The sequence below is a fragment of the Protomyctophum parallelum genome (genome assembly GCF_964188405.1).
Source record: "Protomyctophum parallelum genome assembly, chromosome: 21".
In the NCBI taxonomy this organism is placed as follows: Eukaryota; Metazoa; Chordata; class Actinopteri; order Myctophiformes; family Myctophidae; genus Protomyctophum; species Protomyctophum parallelum.
In genome coordinates, this window is record NC_139713.1 from 36,426,674 (window position 1) to 36,451,923 (window position 25,250).

At 41.7% G+C, this 25,250-nt stretch overlaps 2 protein-coding genes across 2 annotated transcripts in view; both read left to right on the top strand.

Annotated features, from left to right (window-relative positions):
• Positions 1-2,831: 2,831 nt before the first annotated feature.
• Positions 2,832-25,250, top strand: part of LOC310878982 (bile salt-activated lipase-like) — a gene marked incomplete at both ends in the record, with an annotated part of 29,500 nt that continues 7,081 nt past the window's right edge. Inside the window, 12 exons of the mRNA XM_083793397.1 lie at positions 2,832-2,894; positions 12,205-12,352; positions 12,923-13,039; positions 13,133-13,330; positions 13,883-14,013; positions 14,583-14,690; positions 14,865-14,979; positions 15,712-15,898; positions 16,464-16,667; positions 16,956-17,165; positions 17,833-17,962; positions 20,917-21,014. Coding sequence (XP_083649523.1) covers positions 2,832-2,894; positions 12,205-12,352; positions 12,923-13,039; positions 13,133-13,330; positions 13,883-14,013; positions 14,583-14,690; positions 14,865-14,979; positions 15,712-15,898; positions 16,464-16,667; positions 16,956-17,165; positions 17,833-17,962; positions 20,917-21,014 — 1,709 coding nt within the window. The remainder of the gene's footprint in view (positions 2,895-12,204; positions 12,353-12,922; positions 13,040-13,132; positions 13,331-13,882; positions 14,014-14,582; positions 14,691-14,864; positions 14,980-15,711; positions 15,899-16,463; positions 16,668-16,955; positions 17,166-17,832; positions 17,963-20,916; positions 21,015-25,250) is intronic.
• LOC310879626 (bile salt-activated lipase-like) lies at positions 3,263-9,366 on the top strand (the record flags this gene model as incomplete). Its single annotated transcript, XM_083794396.1, has 11 exons — positions 3,263-3,296; positions 3,404-3,551; positions 3,797-3,916; positions 4,181-4,378; positions 4,760-4,890; positions 5,456-5,563; positions 5,700-5,817; positions 6,124-6,310; positions 6,877-7,044; positions 8,548-8,757; positions 9,171-9,366. The coding sequence occupies exons 1-11, from the start codon at positions 3,279-3,281 to the stop codon at positions 9,364-9,366; spliced, it is 1,602 nt and encodes a 533-aa protein (XP_083650522.1). The 5' UTR covers positions 3,263-3,278.

The window sequence follows — 25,250 nt, forward strand, 5'->3', positions numbered from 1 at the left end:
ACTCGAACGCTCAACGTGCTGTCAGGCCAGAGCCTATATGTGGCATGCGCCTGGACAGCTAGGCCAGCGGGCGCCCCGACACAGTGTTTCTTTAAGAAGAGGGTTTCCCAGTTCAGACAAAGGAAGTTTAGAGAAGGAAAGGTCATGGTCACGTGACACCATGACACTTTCATGGGAGCCAAATCTCGCACCGGAAGTCCCATGAATACATGGCAGTGAATGGAGCCGGCTGGACCAGCTCATAACAAACATTATTTCTGAACAATTGAGACCTGTGTCATATAATATAATCGGTTCAGGAATATAAAAGAAGACATATCACAGGTTGTTTTCTAATCACTTGCTCTTCTATTTGCACAGAGTGCACATTACATAATTCTATTTGAGGATCTAAACAGCAGCAGGTATAGTTTCTGTCTCGGAGGTCTCGCGAGATTTGGCTGCGAGACAGGAAACGACGGACAGTCTCGCGATAGTCGGCAAGTTCAGAAATGTACTTTTTGCACTTTAGAAACCTCTATAAAATTACACAGTGTACACAATGAAAAGCAACACAGCAGACAGTAATGTGTTATGTCTTCTGTTATTTGCCAGAAGCGATTACTTTACAAAAGATCTCAGTCATTCAGAAATAGTGTTGTCACTATGAGCTGGTCACTGAGCTCACATTGACTCCAGTGCATTCTGCCGAACTTCCGGGTGTAGTTTGGCTCCCATGGTGCGACGAATCTGCCGTCTGGAATTGCGTGATAGCGAAAAGGACGTTGTGACCTTACCTCCATTTCATATACTGTACCTTGGTTCAGACTCTGAACTGGGAAACCTTCTTTCAGAGTCTTCTGGACACAGGGTGGTTCCAGTCCCTGGAGGTGCAGTTGTGTAGTTGCTTTGTAGGCAGCGCTGGAGGTCCCACCCCAGGGCGGTGGCCAGGTTGGCAGTTCTGGACACAGTGGTCCCTGCAGGCCCTGAAAGTGCAGATGTTTGGTCACTGTTTGGCCAGTTTGAACCAGGAACACAGGCTAGCTCTGCTGGTGGCTGGAATCATGATGTTTGCTACTTCACTTCACTGGTGTTCTGCAGTCATCCTGAGAACCGTCAAACTCGTTTTGTGTGCTGTGTTCATGCAGCACAACACCAACACATCTACAGGCAGCAACACCAACACAACTATACAAAACCAACACATCACAACTACACAACACCAACACATCTACAGCAACACCAACACAACTATACAAAACCAACACATCACAACTACACAACACCAACACATCTACAGCAACACCAACACAACTATACAAAACCAACACATCACAACTACACAACACCAACACATCTACAGGCAGCAACACCAACACAACTATACAAAACCAACACATCACAACTACACAACACCAACATACTGTCATCATCATCAACACAACAAACTCAATACTTTAAATGAGTCAATGACATTAAATACCTAAACTGGCAAATCAAAAATGTATGTAAAATTAAATCCTCAGGTAGCCCGGAAGGTTGGCTGCCCCACCCCACTGACATGATGGCAGACTGTTTGAAATCAACTAATGAGACACTGGCCACATGGCTGGTCCTGTCATCTCATCAGGCTCACCAGACAGTATAGTGAGTATGATGTGTCTGCGACTGCTATAAATAACTGTGTGTGTGTGTGTGTGTGTGTGTGTGTGTGTGTGTGTGTGTGTGTGTGTGTGTGTGTGTGTGTGTGTGTGTGTGTGTGTGTGTGTGTGTGTGTGTGTGTGTGTGTGTGTGTGTGTGTGTGTGTGTGTGTGTGTGTGTCTCTCTCTCTCTCTCTCTCTCTCTCTCTCTCTCTCTCTCTGTGTCTCACATATTTGATCTGATGTCACACACAACAGAAATAGTTGGCTTGGAATGAGCTCCAAAAGTCTTTATAAATCATTTGGTCAGTTATCTTAATTGGCTTTTTAATGTTTTAAGTTGCTGTTTTATGTTCTGTGTTCTGTGTTATTTTGGAATTGTACTGATTCACATTCCTTTCCAATCTGTAATGGAAACTCACTCAACCATAAACAAACCTGATACGGCTTTTATTGGGTAGGCCCTAAAATGATGATGCCCTTGATCACAGGGAATTGCTCTTAGCCTCGTAGGCATACTTCTTATTCCGGTTTGTGGTTTCCTGCCTGATGACTACAAATCAGTGACTACAACATGACGTAAGTTACCATCCGCTTCTGACCGGATCATTAACCCCAGGGGGGTCCCCAGGGGGTCACTGTACTGTACTGTACTGTACTGTACTGTACTGTACTGTACTGTACTGTACTGTACTGTACTGTACTGTACTGTACTGTACTGTACTGTACTGTCACACCTGAAATCATCATATATATACAGTGTGTGTTAGGCTGTGCAACAGTGACACTTGGTTGTGAAAACAAACCAAACGCTATTTTCGTGCTCGGACAGACCCAGCCAGGGAGGCAGGGACCCAGGCAGGGACAGGCACACATAGGAGCTATACTGTATGTGTGAAAAGGTTGTGACAAGAAGAATGGTTGTTTGGTACAGGTATACCTGCCTCACACCACAGACATCATATCAGCTATGACCAGAGACCAGGTAAAACTCTCCAAGCCCGGGCAACTAAAGGTCACTGGTATGGGCCAAGTCCTTATTATCAGTGTACAGTTTGTCCGTTTACTATAGAACTTATAGGGAGGGGTCTCTAACAACCAATCACACATATGGGAGGAGGGCTAGCGGTTACTGTATATAAGGCCTGTGATGAAACGTATAGAGTGTACAGGTTAAACCATATTGACCGTACAGGTTGTCTGTCAGCCAACATGACGGCGTTGGGGAGTCTAATCGTTCTTGCCCTGTTTGTGGGCACAGCCTCTGCAACATCTGTGAGTCTACATTAATATGTGCTGACTGTACCTTTTATTAATACATGTAGCACACAGTTAAGTTTACATTGATAGCAAAGACTTGGACAGACAAGTGCGCGTGACCGCATGCGTGTGCCCGCATGCGCGTGCGTGCGCACACATGCGCTCGCCGCTCACACACACACACACACACACACACACACACACACACACACACACACACACACACACACACACACACACACACACACACACACACACACACACACAATTATCTTTTAATGTGAAACACATTGTATGTGCTACTCAATAACATTGGATGCAGCTGTCTACTGTGACTTTGAGTCCAGTAGACAGCTGTGTAAGCCTATAGAAGATGGTGGCTGTCTGCCTGAAGATACCATGTTTAAACATACATCAGTGACAGCGGAACATTTACAAAGCAGTTATTATAGACATCTAAAAGTTGATCATTCAGAATGATTTGTAGAAAAGGTTTTATATTAACATGTTAATTGAATGTGTAGCTAGGAACGGTGTACACAGAATCAGGCGCCGTGAGAGGGGATAACATTAAACTTGGAATTCGTCGTAGTATGGACGTCTACAAGGGAATTCCCTTCGCTGACATCCCTCAGAGGTTCGAGAAGCCTAGACGTCACCCTGGCTGGGATGGTGAGAAATCAACATGAATGTCATTTTCTTTAATGTATTTTATTTTATTCTATATTTTTGAGGATTTGATTGATTAAATCTGGCCTATAGTCTCAAGGGGAAATCCCATAAAGAAGTTTTGTTCCAGAATGGCATGATGAAAGACAAGCAGCAGAATTCAGGAGGCGTTTTGAAAGATGATATGATTCTGTGGCATGAGGCGTTTTTGCTTTAGGTGCTAAAACAGTTTTATCTCCTGACCTCAGGCGTGATGAGGGCCATGGACTGGAAGCCGAGATGTCTGCAGGTGAATGTAGCGCAGGATGATGTCATGGGCAGCGAAGACTGTCTGTACCTGAACATGTGGGTTCCTCATGGCCGTAAAGGTATAATATCAGTGGTTTTAATAATACAATGAAAATAACAGATTTAACCATTAACATTGGTTAATTTTTCAGAATTTATTTTCAGCAAACAATGCAGTCATACGATGAATAAAGTATAACTTGTGGGTTCCCCTGACATGAATAACTCCAACACAAATTATCCTTCAATTAAAACATAGCTATTTGAATTGAATTAAATGTCACTCCATGTGGAAATGTAGTATTCTGTCTCTAAATCTTGTGTTCAAATGCTTTTATCTTTAGTGTCGCAGAATCTACCAGTCATGATCTGGATCTATGGAGGAGGGTTTCTGACTGGAGGTTCCATGGGGCCCAACGTCCTGGACAACTATCTGTATGATGGAAAGGAGCTTGCAGACCGGGGAGATATGATCGTTGTGACCATTGGATACCGTGTCGGAAGCCTGGGTTTCCTCAGCACCGGAGATTCAAGACTACCAGGCAAGTATTAGCAACATTTAACATTATTGTAAATGGTAAATGGACTGCATTTACAATATAGTGCCTTTCTTGTCTTTCTGACCCTTCAAAGCACTTTACAATGTATTTCACATTAGCCCATTCGTGCGTGAGTGTGTCACTCACGCTTCCCTCTGGAGACAGTTTTATCGCTTTAGCTGACTTTAGTACAGATGATACAGGTCGGTACAATGGATGCTCTGACAAAGCCCCCGACACTATGACTCAGACACATCGGTCGGATCTGCTGTGCAACGTGCAGCAGGTGTAACTCTAGGTTGATTCTGCAGTAACTCTAGATGTACTCTGGTGTATGCAAAAATCATTGGTTATTGGTAATTTATTAGGTTGGTTTCTTGACAGGAAACTATGGTCTGTGGGACCAGCAGGCTGCCATCGCCTGGGTACACAGGAACATCCGTGTCTTTGGTGGAAACCCTAACAGCATCTCCATTTTTGGAGAGTCTGCTGGTGCAGTGAGTGTGCACTTACAGGTAAGTGGCTGGTGATGTTGGTTTAACAACATGAATCCTTCTAGCCAGTGGTGGACAAAGCACAAAGCACAAAGGATCGTGTTAACTTGGGACAAAACGTTTTTGAAGGTAAACCACAATGCAACTCCTTGCAACTCAATGAGTTACATTGGTGTAACTCATTGGTTTACCTTAAAAAATGACCCGAGGCTTTAAGGCTTGTTCGCCTTGTTAGAGAAGCCCCTTTGGGACAAAGGGGCGCAACGACTTTGTTCATTATGAAAGACAAATGTGAAGGAAAAAATAAAAGATTCCGAGCGATCAAAATAAGCGAGTTAGCCTAAGACCCAGCGTGCTACGCGTGCTAATTTTTCACCTGTACCACTAAATAATATTTCTATATCTATAATAACAGATTATAGGTCTATATGTCTAATGCGGAATTCTCCTTTAAGTGGTTAATACTGTGTGTGTGTGTGTGTGTGTGTGTGTGTGTGTGTGTGTGTGTGTGTGTGTGTGTGTGTGTGTGTGTGTGTGTGTGTGTGTGTGTGTGTGTGTGTGTTGCGTGCGTGCGTGCGTACAACAGATTCTCACACCCCACAACAAAGGTATGATCAGGGGTGCCATCTCCCAGAGTGGGACTGCTTTCTGCCCCTGGGCCATCAACAGAAACCCTCTGGAGCTAGCAGAGAAGGTAACGTGTTCAATATATACAAAATGTATTAACATTAATCCTACATTAACCCTGCTTTTTGCCTCCCCCCCCTTAAGCCTAGTTAAGAAAATGTCCACCCACGCCCCTCACTTTTACCTTCAACTTCACTCTCCAGACTGCTCTGCAGGTCAACTGCCCTATTGATGATACAATGGTAGCTTGTCTGAAAATGGTAGATCCTTGGCAGCTTACACTGGCCTCTAAAGTTGACATAGCGTCTGGATCTCCTCACAGTGAGTATTGCATCGCATCTCTATGTTTGCTAGGGAATTATGATTCTATGCTGACTAAAATTATATTTTAACGCAATAAGGTGAAATGCTGCAGAAAGACGTTAGCCTACTGTCACGTCTTGTTGTACTAGCACCTGAATAAAAGGCTTAAAACTGTCTGAGCTGCTCCAGTGTCAATTCTGCAACAGTAGCCTACATATTGGAATACTTGTTCTGGTTCAGTGTGGAGTAGCCAATGTTTCATGTGAATTTTAAGGTGTAACATACTGTAATACTGTTGATCATGCTTGTATCTACCTCCTACAGCCCCCATAGTAGATCTTCTGGTATTTGCTCCTGTAATTGATGGAGACTTCCTTCCTGATGAGCCTGCAAAGCTTTCCGCCAACGCTGAAGACGTCGACTACATTGCTGGTGCCAACGACATGGACGGACACGTCTTTACTATGTTCGACATCTCCAACCTTAACAATCCCTTCGAAGAGACCTCTGTGTGAGTATCAATGGCAGTATGAAATATAGTTGGGCTTAAAGCGGCAATCCTTTAGTTTAATTTCCCAAACCCTGGTCCCCCGCGTGAGTGCCGCAATTTCTTCAACTGAGCCATTATCTGGGGCATGTTTCTGTCTTGTTTGCTCTGGGGAGCAATAGATTTCTGACCTGGCAATACCATTAGTTAACCAGTAGCGGGTCTACCAGGATACAGGATCTAAATGTCTCAATAGAAGAGTGATCTTATCTAAAGTCAGACTCAGCTTGTCATTGAGAGGGGAGGGAGGTTGGATCATTTTCTGCAGATCGGGTGTGCCATAATTATACAGTACCTTAGGCTGCTACAGTAGGACATCAGCAGGACATTGAAGTAAGTGGATGCAAGCAGCAACCGAGAGTCAATGATGTGAGCGAAGAAGTGGGGCATAGCATTTGTAGCATGGAATTCTGGATCAGTTGCAAGGGGGAGTTGCAGTTGTCAAACCTGGATATTACTGTTTTCTTTCTTTCTTTTTTTTGGTCACATTGCAGGGAGGATATGAAAACTCTCCTTGGTGTTTATACCAGAGAAAAAGGTAGTGCCGGCCTAGATGCAGCTTTTAATCTCTATACTTCCAACTGGCAACCAGAACCTACCTGGGAGCAGGTCAAGAGGACGGCTGTGGATATCGGAACTGACTACATCTTTATGATTCCTACCCAGACTGCACTCTACATGCATGCTGCCCACGCCAAGTGAGACTTTTATTGTATACTTAATGTCTGCACATTAAAGTGTGTTCATTTAACATTGAGAGAGTACAAATGCAAGGTCTGTTAATTTGCATTTTGTACACTCTCTGAGTCTGAGTACAAATGGATGAATTGACATTGAGGAATTTACTGTGTAGTGAAGATTTGTGTGCATGAGTTGTAAACGTCTAACCTTATTAGGCATGTTATTGTGCATAATGAAATATTGATTATTTACCGTCAGGTCCACTGAAGGATATTATCTTCTGGCGTACCCATAACCTGAGAGTGCGCTGTACCAATTGAGCTGTATGCAATATTATGATATCATCTGTCAGGGAAAGCGTTTCTATTTTAGCAATTTACAATTTAGGCATTTAGCAGACGCTCTTAATCCAGAGCGATTTACATTAAGCAATAACAAAAAGCATGTCATAGAGATACATCACATATATAAAAAGTAGTTATCATGAAACATGCGTAAGCTAAGAAAGTAACAGTGGAGTATCTATATCATGAAACTATATATAAACTATACATACTATACTATATTATACTTGTATGTACTATAAAGTGCTATGACTACATAAAATGCAATTATAGTGCTGTCTACGTAACATGCTATAAGTCAAGTTAAAATGCTATCTAAGTCTACATAAAGTGCTAACGGGCTAGGGCAAGTGCTACGGGCCATGATGGAGTCTGAAAAGGTGGGTTATCAGACTACGGTGGAAGATTGGGAGTGAGGCTGCAGTTCTGGAAGTGCATTCCATAGTTTTGGAGCCAGAAGGGAGAAGAGTTTGGGACGTGTGGAGCGTTGTCCCGGCGTTTTTAGTGAAGGTACTTCCAGGCTCCAGCTTCCCTGCGTTGGCTGATCTGAGTGCCAATGGAGGGAGCGGAGAAGGAGGGGGAGACGTGTGAGAATGTTGGCTGGTTGAAGACCAAAATTCTCACACGTCTCCGCCCTTCTAGCAAGCAATGGTAAAAGCGACAGTATACCTGAATTACAATGATGGGCAATACCCTTACCCCTTATCCCTAAACTTATTTTGCAGTTTTTTACTAAGAAAAACCTTTTAAAATATTTCAAATAGCCGATCTACAAGCTCACAACGTGTCAATGTAGATAGGCTAGTTGAACTGTTTATTTTTAAATAGTCAAATAAGTTTAGGTATAAGGGGTAAGGGGTGCAAGATACGGTAGATAGGGCCCGATATGTTAACTCAAATATGTTGACAATAGAATCTGTGCATAACTGTATAGTCTCAGGTTTTCAGACGGTGGCATAACCATTTCCTGGTAGTATACTGTACTTGACCTTTCGTTTTTGAAATGTACCCATTCAACATACTATGAATGTTCAATCAATCAATCAATCAATCAATCAATCAAACAAGTATAAACTAGCCTCTAGTGCCTCTAGGACTTGCCTAACCACATTTCTTTTTACCACGTTTTTGGTAAAGTGATAACTATATCCTTATTTACTTCTTGTCCCATCAAAGACGTGGTCGTACCTACTCGTACCTGCTCTCCGAGCCTAACCGTGCTGGTGGTGTGGGGAAGCCCTACCCAACGTGGATGGGTGCTGACCATATGGATGACATTCAGTATGTGTTTGGAAAGCCTTTTTCCTCACCCGTGGGCTACTGGCCGAGCCAACGTGATCTCTCCGAATACTTCATCGCCTACTGGGCCAACTTCGCCAAATCTGGGTACATCTACAACTACAGACATACAACACACACGCATGCACGTCCACACATGCCACTACCCAGTCTTATAAAAGACTGGGAAGTGACAGGTAAGCTACAATGACGTCAACATTTGGATCAATAAAATAAAATCTTAAACCAGTATCATCATGTCATCATATCATCATGTGGTAATTTAGATAAAATGGTATGTTCATTCATGGCAATAATGTCAGATGTATATTATATATATTTTTCCCCCTTTCACAACAATTCCAATCAAAACTGATTTTGAATGTATTTTATCGAGAAAGTAGAAATGTAATCCATCAAGTCCATAATGCATTTGATTCATATGGTATTATGAGAGACAGCGATTATACTGTAGGCTATACTGTTATTCTCATGGGGTGTTTCTTCTCTGTTATATATAGGGACCCCAACCAAGGAGGGCACCGGGTTCCTGTCATCTGGCCAGGATTCGACAGAGCTGCAGCCTCTCAGGAGTATCTGGATCTCAACGGCAAGATGAGCTCCAGTAACGCCGTGAAACATGCGCTGAGACTTCCCTTTGTGAAATTCTGGACCAGTGAATTTCCCAACATCAACTCAACCTCTGTAGACATATAACGTATCTGCCTCACTAAGTTTATACTTTACAGTATAGGCCTATATGTTATGCTGTGGCCTACTGTGACGGTGTTGCTTACCAAAGGATGAGTTCTTAATTAATTGTACTTATCACTGAAACAATAAACCCAAACAGATAAGTCACCTGCTTGCTTTGTTATTATCTGCTATTATTGATTCTATGCTATACTTCACAATCTCCACGTGTGTGTGTGTGTGTGTGTGTGTGTGTGTGTGTGTGTGTGTGTGTGTGAGGGTGTGTGTGTGTGTGTGTGTGTGTGTGTGCGCGCGCTGCTGTGACATGGATCAGTGTTAGTCCGATTTATACTTCAGTGTACATCAGTGTAGCACGCCAAAACTAGCCATCTACAAGCTCACAACTCAATACTTGTAAACCTACCACGTTCAGCGAGTGACACTGTTCTACAGTATTCTACGATTAAGTATAAATGAAGAACTCGACTGAACGTGATCCTATGCAATCTGCATGGACCAGAATTGTAATCCTGCTGTGTGTCCATGCTGAATGTTATATGGAACATATGGAATTAATTCTGTACTGGCCATATATGGAGTCAGTCATTGTTAACAAAGTTGCGTATTCTAAGCAGACATGGCAACACTCCATGTATGTAGATCTAAGGGTTTGAGGTCAGATATAGAGTTGCTGGTCGGCGTCATACATGCAGATCTAGGTGATGATCCAGTCTTCTCTTTGTATGGTTATCCAGGGTTAGATGAGGTCAGTGTCATGATCTTCATATATGGAGATGGCCATATATGGGGCATGACTTGTCACAAGGCGTGATGTCACTAAGCGTGACCATAAACTGTATGTAGTAGGCGTGATCTCTTGAGGCATGACCTATATGGAGGCATGATGTCACGAGACGTGACCTTACATGTGCATGACCTATGTCACAAGGCGTGACCATATATGGAGGCGTGACTAACACACAGATAAGCAGGTTTTCATCGTAAATGCATGCAAAAAAGGCTTATTAATTGCCTCTTCTCCAGGCCAGTGCCATTCGACTTTCCTTCGACTTCTTTCCATAATATGGTCACTTCCACCCTAGTAGGCTCAGCTGCAGGTGTAATGCATGCAGGTAATCAGCAGTGTTGCCAAATTTTGAAAGATAAGTAATGTAAGCAACCAAGTTTTACCACTTTTTTCGGCTACCATGTTTTTTTCTAGATCTATCTTAGATCATTCTCTTTTGTAGATCTCAAAACTATATATATATTGGGGAAGAAAAGGGATTTTTTTTCCATTGTTAATAAGCAAATAGACTTTAAGAACAAAGTTGCGTATTCTAAGCATTCTGGCAACGCTGGTAAACAGGAAACTGCTTGATATGTTTGTGATGTCTTCACCAAAACTGAGTATAACATAATACTCCCTCATCAAGATCATCATTATTATGGCTTCAGTCATTGTTACACCCCATGGCAGATCTAAGCAGAAGCACATTGGTAAGACTAGACTAATATATATTTTCCTAAAACATAATGGGCTGTATTTTGCATGTCTTAAGTACCAGGTCTTATTCCCTAACTTGAGTAAACTAAAGACCTGGAGGTGTGATCAATGCCATTTGGCTATTCTGAGTGGCCAAAGAGCATTGATCACGCCTCCAGGTCTTTAGTTTACTCAAGTTAGGGAATAAGACCTGGTACTTAAGACACGCAAAATACAGCCCAATTGCTCTAATTTAGCTGCTGTTTGACTTGTCATCTATACCGGGACCCCAACAAAGCAGTGCTAAATATGCCTGTTACCTGGCCTGCATTCACCATCCCAGTTAAATAATTATTAATAAACAACTTGTGGCATCACTTGTTGTCAAACTGCACAACTACCAAACAATGTCAAAATGTAATGTACTTTAATGGACAAAATAAACTCTGTTCTTGTTTTCTACTACCATACTATTCCATACGAATATAATTCAAATGAAATGGATAGATGTGATAAGACATTAATAATTCATATAGATATTACGGATCTCCCTTTCTATACATATTACCTAATATTACTACATATTACCTAATATTACCTATAAGTAGCTCTGAGTGGCTTATTGTCGGTATCAGGCAGACAGAGCAGAGTTTTATTTGTTTCTGGGCCTTCATCTTATCTCTAACTTCACGTGTTTGTTGGTTCTTTTGAGAATCAGACCACCTGTTTCCAGGTGGACAGGGTCGAGGCCAGTGTGCTTTATCTCTAAACTGACAGCCAGAATGAGGCGCACAGTAAATCCATTCCTCAGTGATCATTTACTGTACATCTAAAGAGAGTACAAACGGAAGTTCCATTGGAACTCTCTTCTGAGTTAAATGAACAGAGGACTTTACTGGTCACAGATATATATATATAACGGATTTGGAAGAGTGGTGACAGATGTTTGTGGGAATCCGCGATGAGAACATTATGGATTTTGATCGTTATTGTCCTCTTTGTAGAGACAACCTCAGCTGCCTCTGTGAGTGTCTATATTCTAGATTGTTTTACTCTGGGACAATGAATAAAGTAGAAGCATATGATATCTGTCGCTTTGTTAAGCTTTTAAGATTGAATTATGTTGTTTTAATTTAGATATCCCATAGGCCTATATATTTATTCCGATTCGAAGATACAATTGTGTATTTGTCAGTAATCATTCTCTTTTACAATATTGAAGATCTATAAAGTTAAATGTACAATTTCTTTTAAATGACTTTGAAAGTATATTTATATTCATATTTAATATACAATTTTAAAGTTGTGGGTGCCTCACTTTTATACAACTAATGAGTTTAGTTTTTTCCATTAACACTGATGATGTGTGTGTGTAGCTGGGGACAGTGGCGACAGAGGGCGGCTGGGTTCAGGGTCAGAGTATTCCCCTGGGACTGTTCCGATCCATGGATGTCTTCAAGGGAATTCCCTTTGCTGCTCCACCCGGGAAATTTGAAAAACCCAAACCTCATCCTGGCTGGAACGGTGAGTTCAAACCCAAGGTTTTCATTATGTAATGTAGAACAATTAAACAAAATGTGTGTTTTGGTTTTTTACAACTACCCCCAAGCCAGCAAGATCAGAATGACATTTGAGTATCAGATCACATGTTTATGGGTGTGAAGAAGTCAGAAGTGGGTGAAATTGTTGTTTTCATTGCTCCATAATTAGCAGTTTTCCTAATCTGGCTCCCTCATCATTTCTAACATGGTTAAGATTGTGTTTGCAGTTCAATGGGCTTCAATGGACTACGAGAATGCTTGTCTGATAAAATGAATATCTTAGTATATACATTATTTTGATCCCACATTTGAATCGGAACTGGACAGAGAATATAAGCTACAATTGCATGATGGCTTTTAATAACATTTAGTAGAAGAGTGTAAAATACTGAAAAAGAGAACAATATGAAAGCCATACTTTACTACTGCTCTCTGTTTCTGTATTTTAAGAGTTGTTGACAAAATGCAATATATTCATTCAACACTAAATGTGGGGTTTTTTTATTATCTCTAAAACATGTCATTACACATTTCATATTTCATTTCTCTTCAGGCATTCTGAAAGCTACCAAATTTGCAAAGAGGTGTCTCCAGACTTTTCCTGGACTTCCAGCCTTTGGTAGTGAGGACTGTCTTCACCTCAACATATGGGTGCCTCATGGACTGTATTGTACGTTTACAAATTTAAATATTTGACATTTTTGCTTTCCCATAAGATAATGTATGGGGTCATTTTTTACTATTCTTTCTTTTTCTCTTTGAGTGTCTACCAATCTCCCGGTCATGGTGTGGTTTTATGGAGGAGGGTTCCAAGTTGGTGGTTCTATGGGGCCCAACTTCCTGGACAACTACATGTACAGTGGACAGGAGATTGCAGACAGGGGAGATGTTATTGTAGTGACAGTGGGCTATCGTGTGGGAACCCTGGGCTTCCTCAGCACTGGAGATTCTAGTTTACCTGGTAGGTTTAACCACTTTAAGGGGAATTGAAAACCAGGGCTGAATTTTGTTTTCCAGTTAATGTTAATTACTACAGCAGATTAAAAACACGGCAGGCTAGTACAAAGCAACCAGCTGCAGCTAATCAACTTAAGTGTTAGATTTTTAGGAATGTACAGAGCCTTCATGGGTGTGCGGCAAGCATAGTCTATATAATTATACACCTGTTATTAATTGTACTTGTTCAAATTTGACTGTGTTTGGCTCCCTATTTTTTCTTCTAATTTTGGCAAAAATAGCAATCTACAAGGTCTACAAGGCTATTTTCACCAAATGATCCTATATTTTCACCCAATGTTCACCTACAGTATGTGGTTCATGTGGTCAGGTTCAGCTTAATCTACTGTGTGTTTCATCGTTGAACAAAGTAATCTACTACTTATACTTGAAGCAATGGTGGTCAATTAAATTTGGAATAGGAGGCAACATTTGTCAGTGTTGCTTGTTTTATCTTCCAGTCACAATGGAACATAGTAAAATGCTTGTGACTCACAGTTGTCTTCATTCATGACAGGAAACTATGGTCTGTGGGACCAGCATTCTGCCATCGCCTGGGTCCACAGGAACATCCACTCATTTGGAGGTGACCCTGACAACATCACTCTCTTTGGCGAGTCTGCTGGTGGAGCAAGTGTGAGCTACCAGGTGAGGACGGTGCTGTAATAATACATTTAAGAGTTGTATACAGTTGTATAAATGCATGCATACATACATACATACATACATACATACATGCATACATTAGGTATGCGGTCTAGCTTAAACTTGGACTCAGGGGGGTGGATGCCTCTGCCTTGCATAGTCCCCAGTGAATAAGCAGTTGGCCCTTCACTGGTAACCCTATTTTGGACTCATTTTAAATATATGAAGGTATTGCGGGCAGGGATTTTTACAAAAAAGCCTCCCCTTTTAAAATACATACACACATACATACCTACATAAATACATTTCAGAAGTTTTAGCAGTTTTTAAGGACCCACTTTTAGGCCAGTGCACCAGAGCAAACTCTTGCCTTTTTTTAAACCCTACCCATTTTAACCAAATACATACAGTACATACCCAGCCGATCGCCAAAACGTACTTTAGTTACATCATCAAGAATGGTGGTCCCTTGTTGGCCGGGGGACAACATTGACCTACATACATACCCAGCCGATCGCAGTACTTGCACACTCTGCTTGCGCAAGTAACTATAACATATCATACTTCCACAGACTCTGACTCCCTACAACAAGGGACTGGTGAAGAGAGCCATCTCCCAGAGTGGGGTTGCTTTCTGTCCCTGGGCTATCAACAAGAACCCCCGTCAGTTGGCAGAGAAGGTAGGCTACTGCATGCTTCACTTCAACCGTCCGTCCGATCAATCAACTTCAAAGTTGTTTTTTTGTGTGCACAGAAAACAGCCTAACACAACATCAACGTGACTTCACACGGCTACACAACACTTAAAATGAAAATACTTAAAATGACACATTTATGTGAAACAAAACCCTCAGGTTGCCCAGAAGGTTGGTTGCCCCACCGATGACAAGATGGCAGACTGTTTGAAATCGACTGATTCTAAGACACTGTCCATGGCTGTTCCTGTCTCCCCACCAGGCTCACCAGAGAGTGAGTATGATTTTGTCTACTAATGGAAGGATTTCAATCAAAAGCTCCTAGTAGGGTAACAAGTAGGGCTGGGTATTACCTACAGCCTACTGTCACCATAGATCCGTATCACGATACAGAGGCCACGATACCATATGTATCGCAATAAGCGTTGATTTTGAATAATGGCCGTGTCCGATGTCCTAAGATTGAATCAATGCAAATGAAATATTCTCTTTACAATTACAATTTACAATTTAGGCATTTAGCAGACACTCTTAATCCAGAGCGATTTACAGTAAGCAAGAACAACACATAGTAATACATCAAATGGAAATAGTCCTCAAGAATCATAAGCAAGCAATCTGTCTAATGAATATCTATACAATGAAACTATCTATGAGTGTATACTGTATATATACACTATAGAGTGCTATGTCTACATACATAATGTCTAAATTACATAAGTTTAGACTTTACATACGCCTGTGACTCACAGGCTGTGAGGTTACAGAGGCTAGTGCAAGTGCATCTTTACATTTGTTTTTACTACAAACACACCATATCAGATTTTTTTTTAAAGTCGCGTCACACAGCATTTCCTGCCATATCGATATGGTAGCCACTGTATCGAAAATGATTATCGGCAAGGAATATGATCTGATTATTGCCGTATCGATTAAGTGAGCACATTCATAGTCCTCTTCTGAACATGGATGCTACATGACACTTAATTATGACTCATGTTTACAGACCCTTCTATGATGACTGACCCATTTCTGGCTCCTGTCGTTGATGGAGACTTCCTCCCAGATGAACCTCAGAACCTGTTGCATAATGCTGCTGATATTGACTATGTTTCTGGGGTCAATAACATGGATGCTCACATGTTCACAGTTCCTGACATCCCTTCCATTGACAGCAGTGAGGAGTTGCCAGTGTAAAGCTACTAGTTTTTTGTTTTTACAGTGGTTATCACAAAGTAAAGCATCTGTGATTTAAATGGCTATAACCCGATTGTAATCAGTAATCATTGCTCAGTAACACGGGTCTCCCTACCTCCCCAGCTCTTTAGTAAACATAATATACATTTCAGGTTGCGATACCAATATCATCTAATCAGAGAGGACTCATACTAACAGGATACTGAATAAAGTGATGAAACGAATCAATTAACAGACTTAATTAATTAACAAAATTAATTGGAACACAAGCTGATGCATTTTTCTGTTTACTAAAGAGTTGGAGAGATGGGGAGACCTGTTACTGTACACTCTTTATAACAATGATTGCTATTGGAATATAGAGCTTCAACCATTTAACAACAAACATTAATTGAAACAAATACATGTCACTTACATCTCACTTAAATAATTTTATAGATCACTATGGTTTTAGAGGGATTATTTACATAACGTATCCACATCAAGTGCATTATTAGATAGATTGACCTTCTGTTACTGTAACATTAATGTCGCGCATTGAAGTCTTCACTGTGATTCCAGAGAAGATGTGAAGAGCTTAATACGAGCTTACACAAAGGAGAAGGGCCAGGCTGCTTTTGATGTTGCTTTTGCCGAGTACTCATCGAATTGGGGACCAACACCCAGTCAGACTGCCCTCAAGATCACTGCTGTGGACATCGGAACTGATTACCACTTCCTGGTAGCTAGCCAGGTTGCCCTCTACCTACATGCTGCCAACGCCAAGTGAGAGCACGTCTACATACAACTCTCAGTAAAAGTGAAACCCATGGATGTAGTGTTGGGGGCAGAGACTTGCGGAAATTCTTTTAAAACAACATTTTCGAGAAAAACACTGGATATTGTTAAAAATATACGGTACCAGTGAAATATCATATCAAAACTACTTTTGTTTAATTGAAAACGTTATACAGTATGACTTTAACTTTAATGTCTGAACTTGACATTTATTTATACAAACTCGGATACTAAATTCGTTTGAACTTATACTTACACATTATGATGCTTCCCCAGGTCTGGTCGTACCTACTCCTACCTGTTCACTGAGCCCAGCTTCATGGCTGGTCAAGGCAGACCTTACCCCCACTGGGTAGGAGCTGACCATGCAGATGAGATGCAGTATATGTTTGGTAAACCTTTCACTACGCCTACGGCTTATGGGGACAGCCAGCGAGACCTGTCCGCCTACATGATCGCTTACTGGACCAACTTCGCCAGGACTGGGTAAAAAAAAGAAATAACAGGGGACACTTTTAAACAAAGTCATTCACTTGCACTGCCCTCTCTGTCCACTTGCTTCTGATGTGCAGAGATTTCATTTGGTTCCATTTATGCATTCTTTGGGTATTAATTAACTGGGGATTTTTACTGTTTGTACTTTGTACAATATTATGCACACTTGCACATCATTGCTGTTGGGTGGAAACCTTGTAGGCTATGTCTTAAACTGTTACTCTTCATGAAATCTATTTGGGCATGTCTTTATAAATTATAGGCTACAAGCTGTGTGTGTTGCATATCGTTGCAATATGAACCATTATTACTGTAAGAGCCATTTGAGTGGCTCTTACAATTACATTATATGTTATTACATTATGAGTTGCTATACACATCACACTGTCATAAGACAAAGTGTACTGTAAAATTGGGCATTAAGAAAATCACACCCGTGGGGCACTCTCGTCACAGTGACATAAAATAGATACTATGCCTATTTGCTCAGACACTATGACGTAACATTCTCCATTCATTGTCAATGGGAATTGAATGTTTGTGTAGGACAAAGGTTGCACACTAAAAGTTGGATATAGCGCCCCTCAAAAACAGAAAAACTGATCATATTTGTTTCTCAACAGCTATGTGATTGTTCATACATGTGTTCCCCCCACAGAGATCCCAACAAAGGACTACATAGTGTTCCTACTACATGGCCTGAACTCACAGGCACTGGACACAGATTCCTGGAGATCAACGCCATGATGGACGAGACCTATGCGAGGCAGGGATTGAGGACGCGCTTTGTCCGTTTCTGGGCCAGTACATTCCCTGGCTTCCCATTTTGACCTGATCTCGAAATTTAAAAAGAAATCTTCTAAATCCTCCAGTTCTTTTAAATAAATATTTTCACGGTTTTTCAAAAATAGCAGACCTACAAGCTCGTAGCGCGACACTCGTACCTGAGAGGGTACATTGACACAAGCTGACCCATGTAAAGGGTATTCCACGCAAGTACATGAACATGGATGACAACGCCACGCGCAGCTGCCACAGAGAATGTCTGTCTGGAGATAAGCTGGCGAAGACCTGTCAGTCACCACATGCAGTTGCTTTGTGCATTGTTTATTTAATGAATTCAAATAAAATGGATACATATGACTCAGTAATAATTCATGTAGATATTGAAACGCACCCATGCTACATACAAAAATGTATAATACCAAACACTAAATGTGTTTCAGGGCCTTCATCTTATCTCTAACTTGTATTAGTCCTCTTGAGAATCAGACCACCTGTTTCCATGTGGACAGAGTCAAGGTCAGTGTAGTTTGAACTCTAAACTGACAGCTAGAATGAGAGATCTGGACAATATAATAAAGAAGGAACCTAGATTCAAGATTCAACATACGGTACAAATATATTTTTTCAGAAGATCACATGCATGTGCAGTTAATATTGTTTTGGCAGTCTCTGACAGACTGTGCTAAGAATGTCCAACATAATATAATGCATGATATAATACAAAATATATCATATGATACGAATAAGGCGGTAAGAGTAAAAAAATTAAGCAAACCTAGTGCAAAAAGCAACAACATGCCGAGATTAGATAATGACCTTTTCTTCTGCAAGGAAATTGCACTCAGACAAGACAACCATCCTCGCAATCATTAAAATATTCACATTTTCACTACAATATCTGATGTAGTGCTGCAACATGGTTCAGTAGCCTACTATTATATTTCACCCAACATACCAGCCTTATACCATGTCATGGCATGTTTCACTTCAATGTTACAAGAAGTATTATTATTATTATTATCATTATCATTATAATCATTATTATTATTGTTGCATAAATGGGTGCTATTGAACACCCTTTACATCTGTGTGTTGTTTCGAAAATATTGAACAAATGGAAAGTATAGTAAACGCTTTGGACAAAACCTCTGAACTATATTGACAATAATATAGTCACCAACTTTGATGAGGCAGTATTTTTCCATTTCCTGAGAAATTTACATTTTGGAGTTTCTTCCTGACAGCAGAGATATAGTCTTTGTCAGCCAATGTATAATGTGAATAGGCTAATATATAAACTGCTTTTATATGTACTAAAATCAATATGCAGAGGGTACAGTTGCAAAAATAATTTATTGCATAGCCTATGTACAATTCCTTTAGCCATAGATCATGCCTCTTAAGTCAAGACATGTTCTTTTCCCTCTTTGTTGACAGTCTGCTGACAGATACTATTGGGTAGAAGAGGCACACAATGTCCCAGATATTTGTTTTTCATGCTAGAACCCTTTACCTATAGCTACGGTAGCAGAGAGCAGCCTATAGGTTCATGACATCAGTGAGGATGCTGGGACATACTTCCTTGTATACAACCCGGCTTAAGAAAGATAACTAACTTCAAGTGCTTTGCAACTGGCCCACAATGAAAATGTCATACAATATGACCCCAGGTCCCGCTGAAGGGAAAATAGTCCAAAACTTGAGCGTTGGTAACATTGACACCTGCAAAAACATTAACATAATGTTCTTATTTTGATCCAGCTGTCCACCAGACCATCACAAGCCAGTATGACGATGAGCCAGCCTGTCTGTCTGTCTGTCTGTCTAGTCATCCATCCATCCATCCATCCATCCATCCATCCAGGGCACCCCGGTGTATGGCACAGGGGTGTATGGTGATATAGTGCCATCTACTGTTCAGATCAGATACATCAGAGACCATAGACCGGCTCTGAGATACATACATCATGTGACCCTAATGACAGTGACATTGAAATCAGCTGTTGGGTTTGAGTATGTGAGAAAAAGAACAAACGGAGGTCGAAGGAGCTTTTTTTTTTTTAAATGTGTCTCTATAAAACAAGATACATTTATATAAAATAAGAAAGGAAAAAATATTCTGGGCAGAAAGCATGCATGGTATATGTCACCTGTTGCTTTGTTTATAACTTGGTGCTTGTCTCTAGCCTTGCCATGTATCCCCTAGAGGGTAGAGTCTTGAACAAGACATCATATTTTAGGGTGTTCTAAACAGGCATGCAGGTAACAGGACGTCAGTTGTGGGTCCTCACAGAACGTTAATGCGTTGTGAGAGTGGCATGTTCGGTCGCTGACTTGTAAATTGGTAAGCCTATATGCTTGTTTTGTATGTTACCGTTTTATTGGTTTTCTTGTATGATATAAAATGAGTCTCTTTATATTGTCAGGTCTACTCTACACTACCCGTGAGCCTGTATCCTGTAGTTAATATTGGAGATTTAGTTTACTTAGTTTAGGTTTACTCCCCAAGAATTGTTTGGGGGTGTGGCCACTGGCCACCCACCAGTTCTAACGTGTATTGTAGGCATTAAGCTGAACCAATTGATGGATTTTTTAAAATATTTTCTGTGGCTAGCAATGGAGCTCCTAGCAGCAGCCTCATACTGTCATTATACACCACCTTGAGGCTCTCATGGTCTCTTGTTTATACAAGGGCGGTATATAGTTTTGATGTAATTTTACTTACAATTTTCTGTACTTTTTACTTCTATTGCACTACATTTCAGAGACAAATATTGTACTTTTTAGTTACTACTATTTGAAAACTTTAGTTACTAGTTTGTACTATTTTCAAAAGATTTATAATTTACATTTGAAAACTTTAAGTGGGACATTCTGCACAATGAGTATGTTTACTTTTGGTATTTGAAGTCTATTTTGATTCCAATACTTGCATACTTTTACTTGCATTTGACAGCCAACCACCAGCCTCCATCTGCTCCTGGACAACCCTGCTGACCGTGGCATCGCTGGGACGGCACCGAAGTGGTTCTCCTCCACCTACCAAGACGCCTGGTAGGCCTCCCACACCGTCCTAACCGGGGTACCGCAGGGATCTGTACTTGGCCCCCTCTTTTTCTCCCTGTTGTACACTCAATCTCTTGGCTCTGTCAACCGATGACACTCAAATGTATCTTTCCTTCTACCCCTCTGCCACTCGGGTAGAAGAGCACGTCGCTGCATGCTCACAGTGGATGGATGTCTTCTCACCATCTCAAGCTGAATCCTGAGCTTCTGAGCTGAACTGAGCTTCTCTTCTACCCAGGTAAGTCCCTGCCCCACGCCCGATCTAACTATTCCCATAGACAACGCCCTGGTGACTTTGGTTCCAACATCCAAGAACCTTGGTGTTGTCCCGGACAGTCGGCTCTCATTCAAGGCACACATTGCAGTGGTCACTCGATGTTGTAGGTTTACAGAGTTAAGAGTCAGCGCAGCTTCGTATCCCTACCTAAGTCATTAATCAAAGCTTGACTACTGTAACTACCTCCTTAGTATGTCCCGGCATGTGCACTTAACACCTCTACCATTGATCCGGAATGCTCTTGAACCAGCCAAAATGTCCACATGTCGACCCCTTTTCTGCTCCCTCCATTACGCTCCCAGTTACAAAACACTGATGCTGGCCTACAGACCAACCCAAGGCTCGGACTCTTCTCCCTCCCCATTACAGTTCTAGAACTACAGACTCACTCAATGTTCCACCATAACCTGATGAATCTCCTCTTCAGACTCCACCTCAGCCCGTAGCACTTAACTCTCCTCATCCTGTCACATTTCGTTTCATTGATTCTACTACGACCATGTAGAGTCGACAGACCGTGGTCATTTGTTCTCAGGTTTTTTGATGGAAGCATCCCCGACCGTTGATAATCTAAGTGCCGTTCGCTGTACATCCCCCTCCAAAAAAAGTTTGTAAAACAGTTCATGCGTTCCATTGTTATCGCCCATCGCAAATGTAATGCAGGTGGACAGGGAAAATCCTCTTTAACTGGGAGTGGACAGGAGCTGTGTTGGTGCGACCACATGATTTCCTGGTCTCTGGCCTCAATGAGACTCAAACGGTGAATCATAGGTTACCGAAGAGTGCCATCTAGTGTAAAAATAAATGGAGAAAAGTTTTCGTTGGCAGTGAATGAGTTGAGAACATGCAGTATGTGTAGACTTTATTGTCCACCACCTTAGAGTATATATGAATAGAGACGGCACCCGGAGGAAACCCTGAGGCGAAATGGACATAGTGGCCGAATCTGGTATTGCAGCTCGAGCCAGCTCTGGTCCGTTGACTATCATTGCGCATGTTCATGTGTTTGGGGCCAGGACACGTGAACGAATGTTTCATACGTGAACGCGCACAAACGGCACAATGAGTCAACGGCAGCGCGTTCATGTGTTTGGGGCATAGAGAAGACACCCGAGTTCTCCTTCCATCCACTTGCATTAAGTTGCTCAAAAGCGCATGAGGCGATTTCACTCCTCCTTCCTAGTAGGAACAGAGTGCATTCTGGGACGGATTTGCCTCAAACACATGAACGCGCTGCCGTTGACTATCATTGTGCGCGTTCACGTATGAAACATTCGTTCACGTGTCATGGCCTCAAACACATGAACGTGCGCAATGATAGTCAACGGAGCAGCGCTGGCTCGAGCTGCAATGACAAATTCGGCCACTATGTCCATTTCGCCTCAGGGTTTCCTCCGGGTGCCTTCTCTATTCATATATACTCTAAGGTTTGGGGCCAATCCATCCCAGAATGCACTCTGTTCCTACACGGAAGGAGGAGTGAAATCGCCTCATGCGCTTTTGAGCAACTTAATGCAAGTGGATGGGAGGAGAACTCGGGTGTCTTCTCTATTCATATATACTCTAAGTCCACCACGTGTGCTCTCTCTCTCTCTCTCTTCCCCCCCCCCTCTACCCCACAGGTGGTACAAGAGAATGAGGAGACGGATCATCTCTAGATATCGTGGTGAAGTGGAAGGTGGCCTCTCTGCCTGACTGACTGCTGGTTCACACTGATTCTCACTGAAGGTGTGGAGGTAGTGATGACGCTCGGTTGGTGGTGCTGCAGCTATGTTTGGCCTTCTTTAGACTATATGCCCTTAAATGAGCTCTTCAGGAGAGTTATGCCCTTAAAAATGTAGCTCTTCGGGAAGACATGTCCAACCCATGGCTATGTTTGGCCTTCTTGTCCTTAGCTACAGAGTCGGTTCACCCAAAAAGATGAATTATCTTTTATCAATTACACACCCCATGAAGTCTTGAATTCATGATTTTAGTTTTTGTCGCATTCCTGAGCCAATGTTTTAACAGGGTCAGTAGGAGACTCCTTACCGGAGACTAGCTCTGCTGGCGAATTATTGGCTTATAGGAATGTGACAAAAAACCCATATGGTTGACCGGAGTCCCTCTGGGCTCTAGTCTAGATACTAGTGAATTTCCTGTGAAAAGCTTTTACTCACCAATATGGACAATGGAGTTTAACAGTGGTTAACACTCGCATTACTGAGATCATTATGACCTATTTTTTTTTAAGTTGATTATCTTTGCCCATGAAGCTTTCAGAAGGTCACCCTTCCATGACCACCATCATTCCATCATCTCGGATTTCTTTTTTTACATCTGAAACATTTTCTAAATATGAATTTAAGCACATGATACTTCTGTCACATTTTACTTCAGTCATGCGAGCAGTTGAGCTCTTCAGAAGAGCTTAACTCGGCAGCCAAATACAATTTCGAGGGTCCTTGACATGAAAACGTTTCAGCATTACTGATTTTGTTTCACAAAATTGTTTTAGAATTTACAAGACAAGTGTAGAATCGGCCTCGGGTCTTAATGGGTTAAAGGTGCTTTGTTCCTTTGCTGTTAGGTCTAATTGATTATTTGGGAGAACTTATGTCTTTTCAAAATGGGCCTGTAGAAAGTTAACCAACAGCTGACATCACTGTGTCTACACTCTACACTGGGGACTGAATTGTCTCCGCAACAGTACGCTACCACTATAATCAATGGAACCCGGCTGCGGTGGGTTGTGCGTAAGTGCCGTGTGGATCTCTTTTGTTACGCAAGTGCGCTATTTTTCCGCGTGTCCGCAGTAGGGATGGGAATTATCGATGAATCCATAATAGTTAATACGTTTTGATTAGTTAGTTGATAAGCAGCGTTTAAATCTTTTTGGAGAATCTTAATTTTTCTCAACGTCTAACTCTACCGTTTGCTGATATACAGAAAGAATACAAAAGGCATATTACTGTATATTCCTTAATCAAACAGTTATTTGACTATTTGCGATACAGGGCCAGGCAATGGCATCTTTGTATGAGAAATAGAATCAAATGAAAAGTGCACTGTCTTGTCTGTGGCATCGCATACAAAAGCAGAGACGTTTCGATTAGTTATTAACTGTTAAGTCTAACCGACTAATCTCTTAACGGCGATTAATCAATTAACTGTTAACATCCCTAGTCTGCGGGCGTTACGCAGCCCCTCTCCTTCAGAGGAGAAAAACAAAACGGTAAATACGGAACTCCCTGCGGTGACGGGCAAATTGTCGGTGCAGCCACCAACTTTATACGGTTCCGTTCCCAGTGAAGCCCCCCTGTTGGTCCATATCGTCTCCTCTCGTCCAGCGGAAACCTCATTATGTCCAAAAACGTACTTACTTTTCAGGATTCTAATAAAAATCACACCTGTGTGAACTGAGCGGTGCCACTGTGGATACTGTACTGTTTTGCTCTTGCTACTCGTACGGTACTACTCATACTGTGCACTACTACTCATACTGTACTGTACTACACTCTTCTACGATGCTGTTCCTTGGAGTGACTAGAATCTCCACACAAACTGTAATCTGTACTTTACTCGTGCTGTACTGTACTCGTACTGTACTAGTCGTACTGCACTACTCATACTGTGTTGTACTGTACTACTTGTACTGTGCTGTACTCGTACTGTACTGTAGTACTTGTACTGTACTGTACTGTACCAATCATACTGTACTGTACTCCTCATACTGTACTGTAGTGTATTACCCCTACTCTACTGTAATATACTGTACTACTCATACTGTACATGCCCTCCTCCCTGGCCTGTGTGTGACGCTGCTCAACAGTGCCATCCAGTGGTATTGCTGAGATGTTGCCGCTGGCCGTGCTCAGACATAGAGACAGACATACATACTGTACATCGAGATACACATAGCTGCGTATAGGAGCGGTTGGGTACCGTACCACTCACAAAATGGCAAA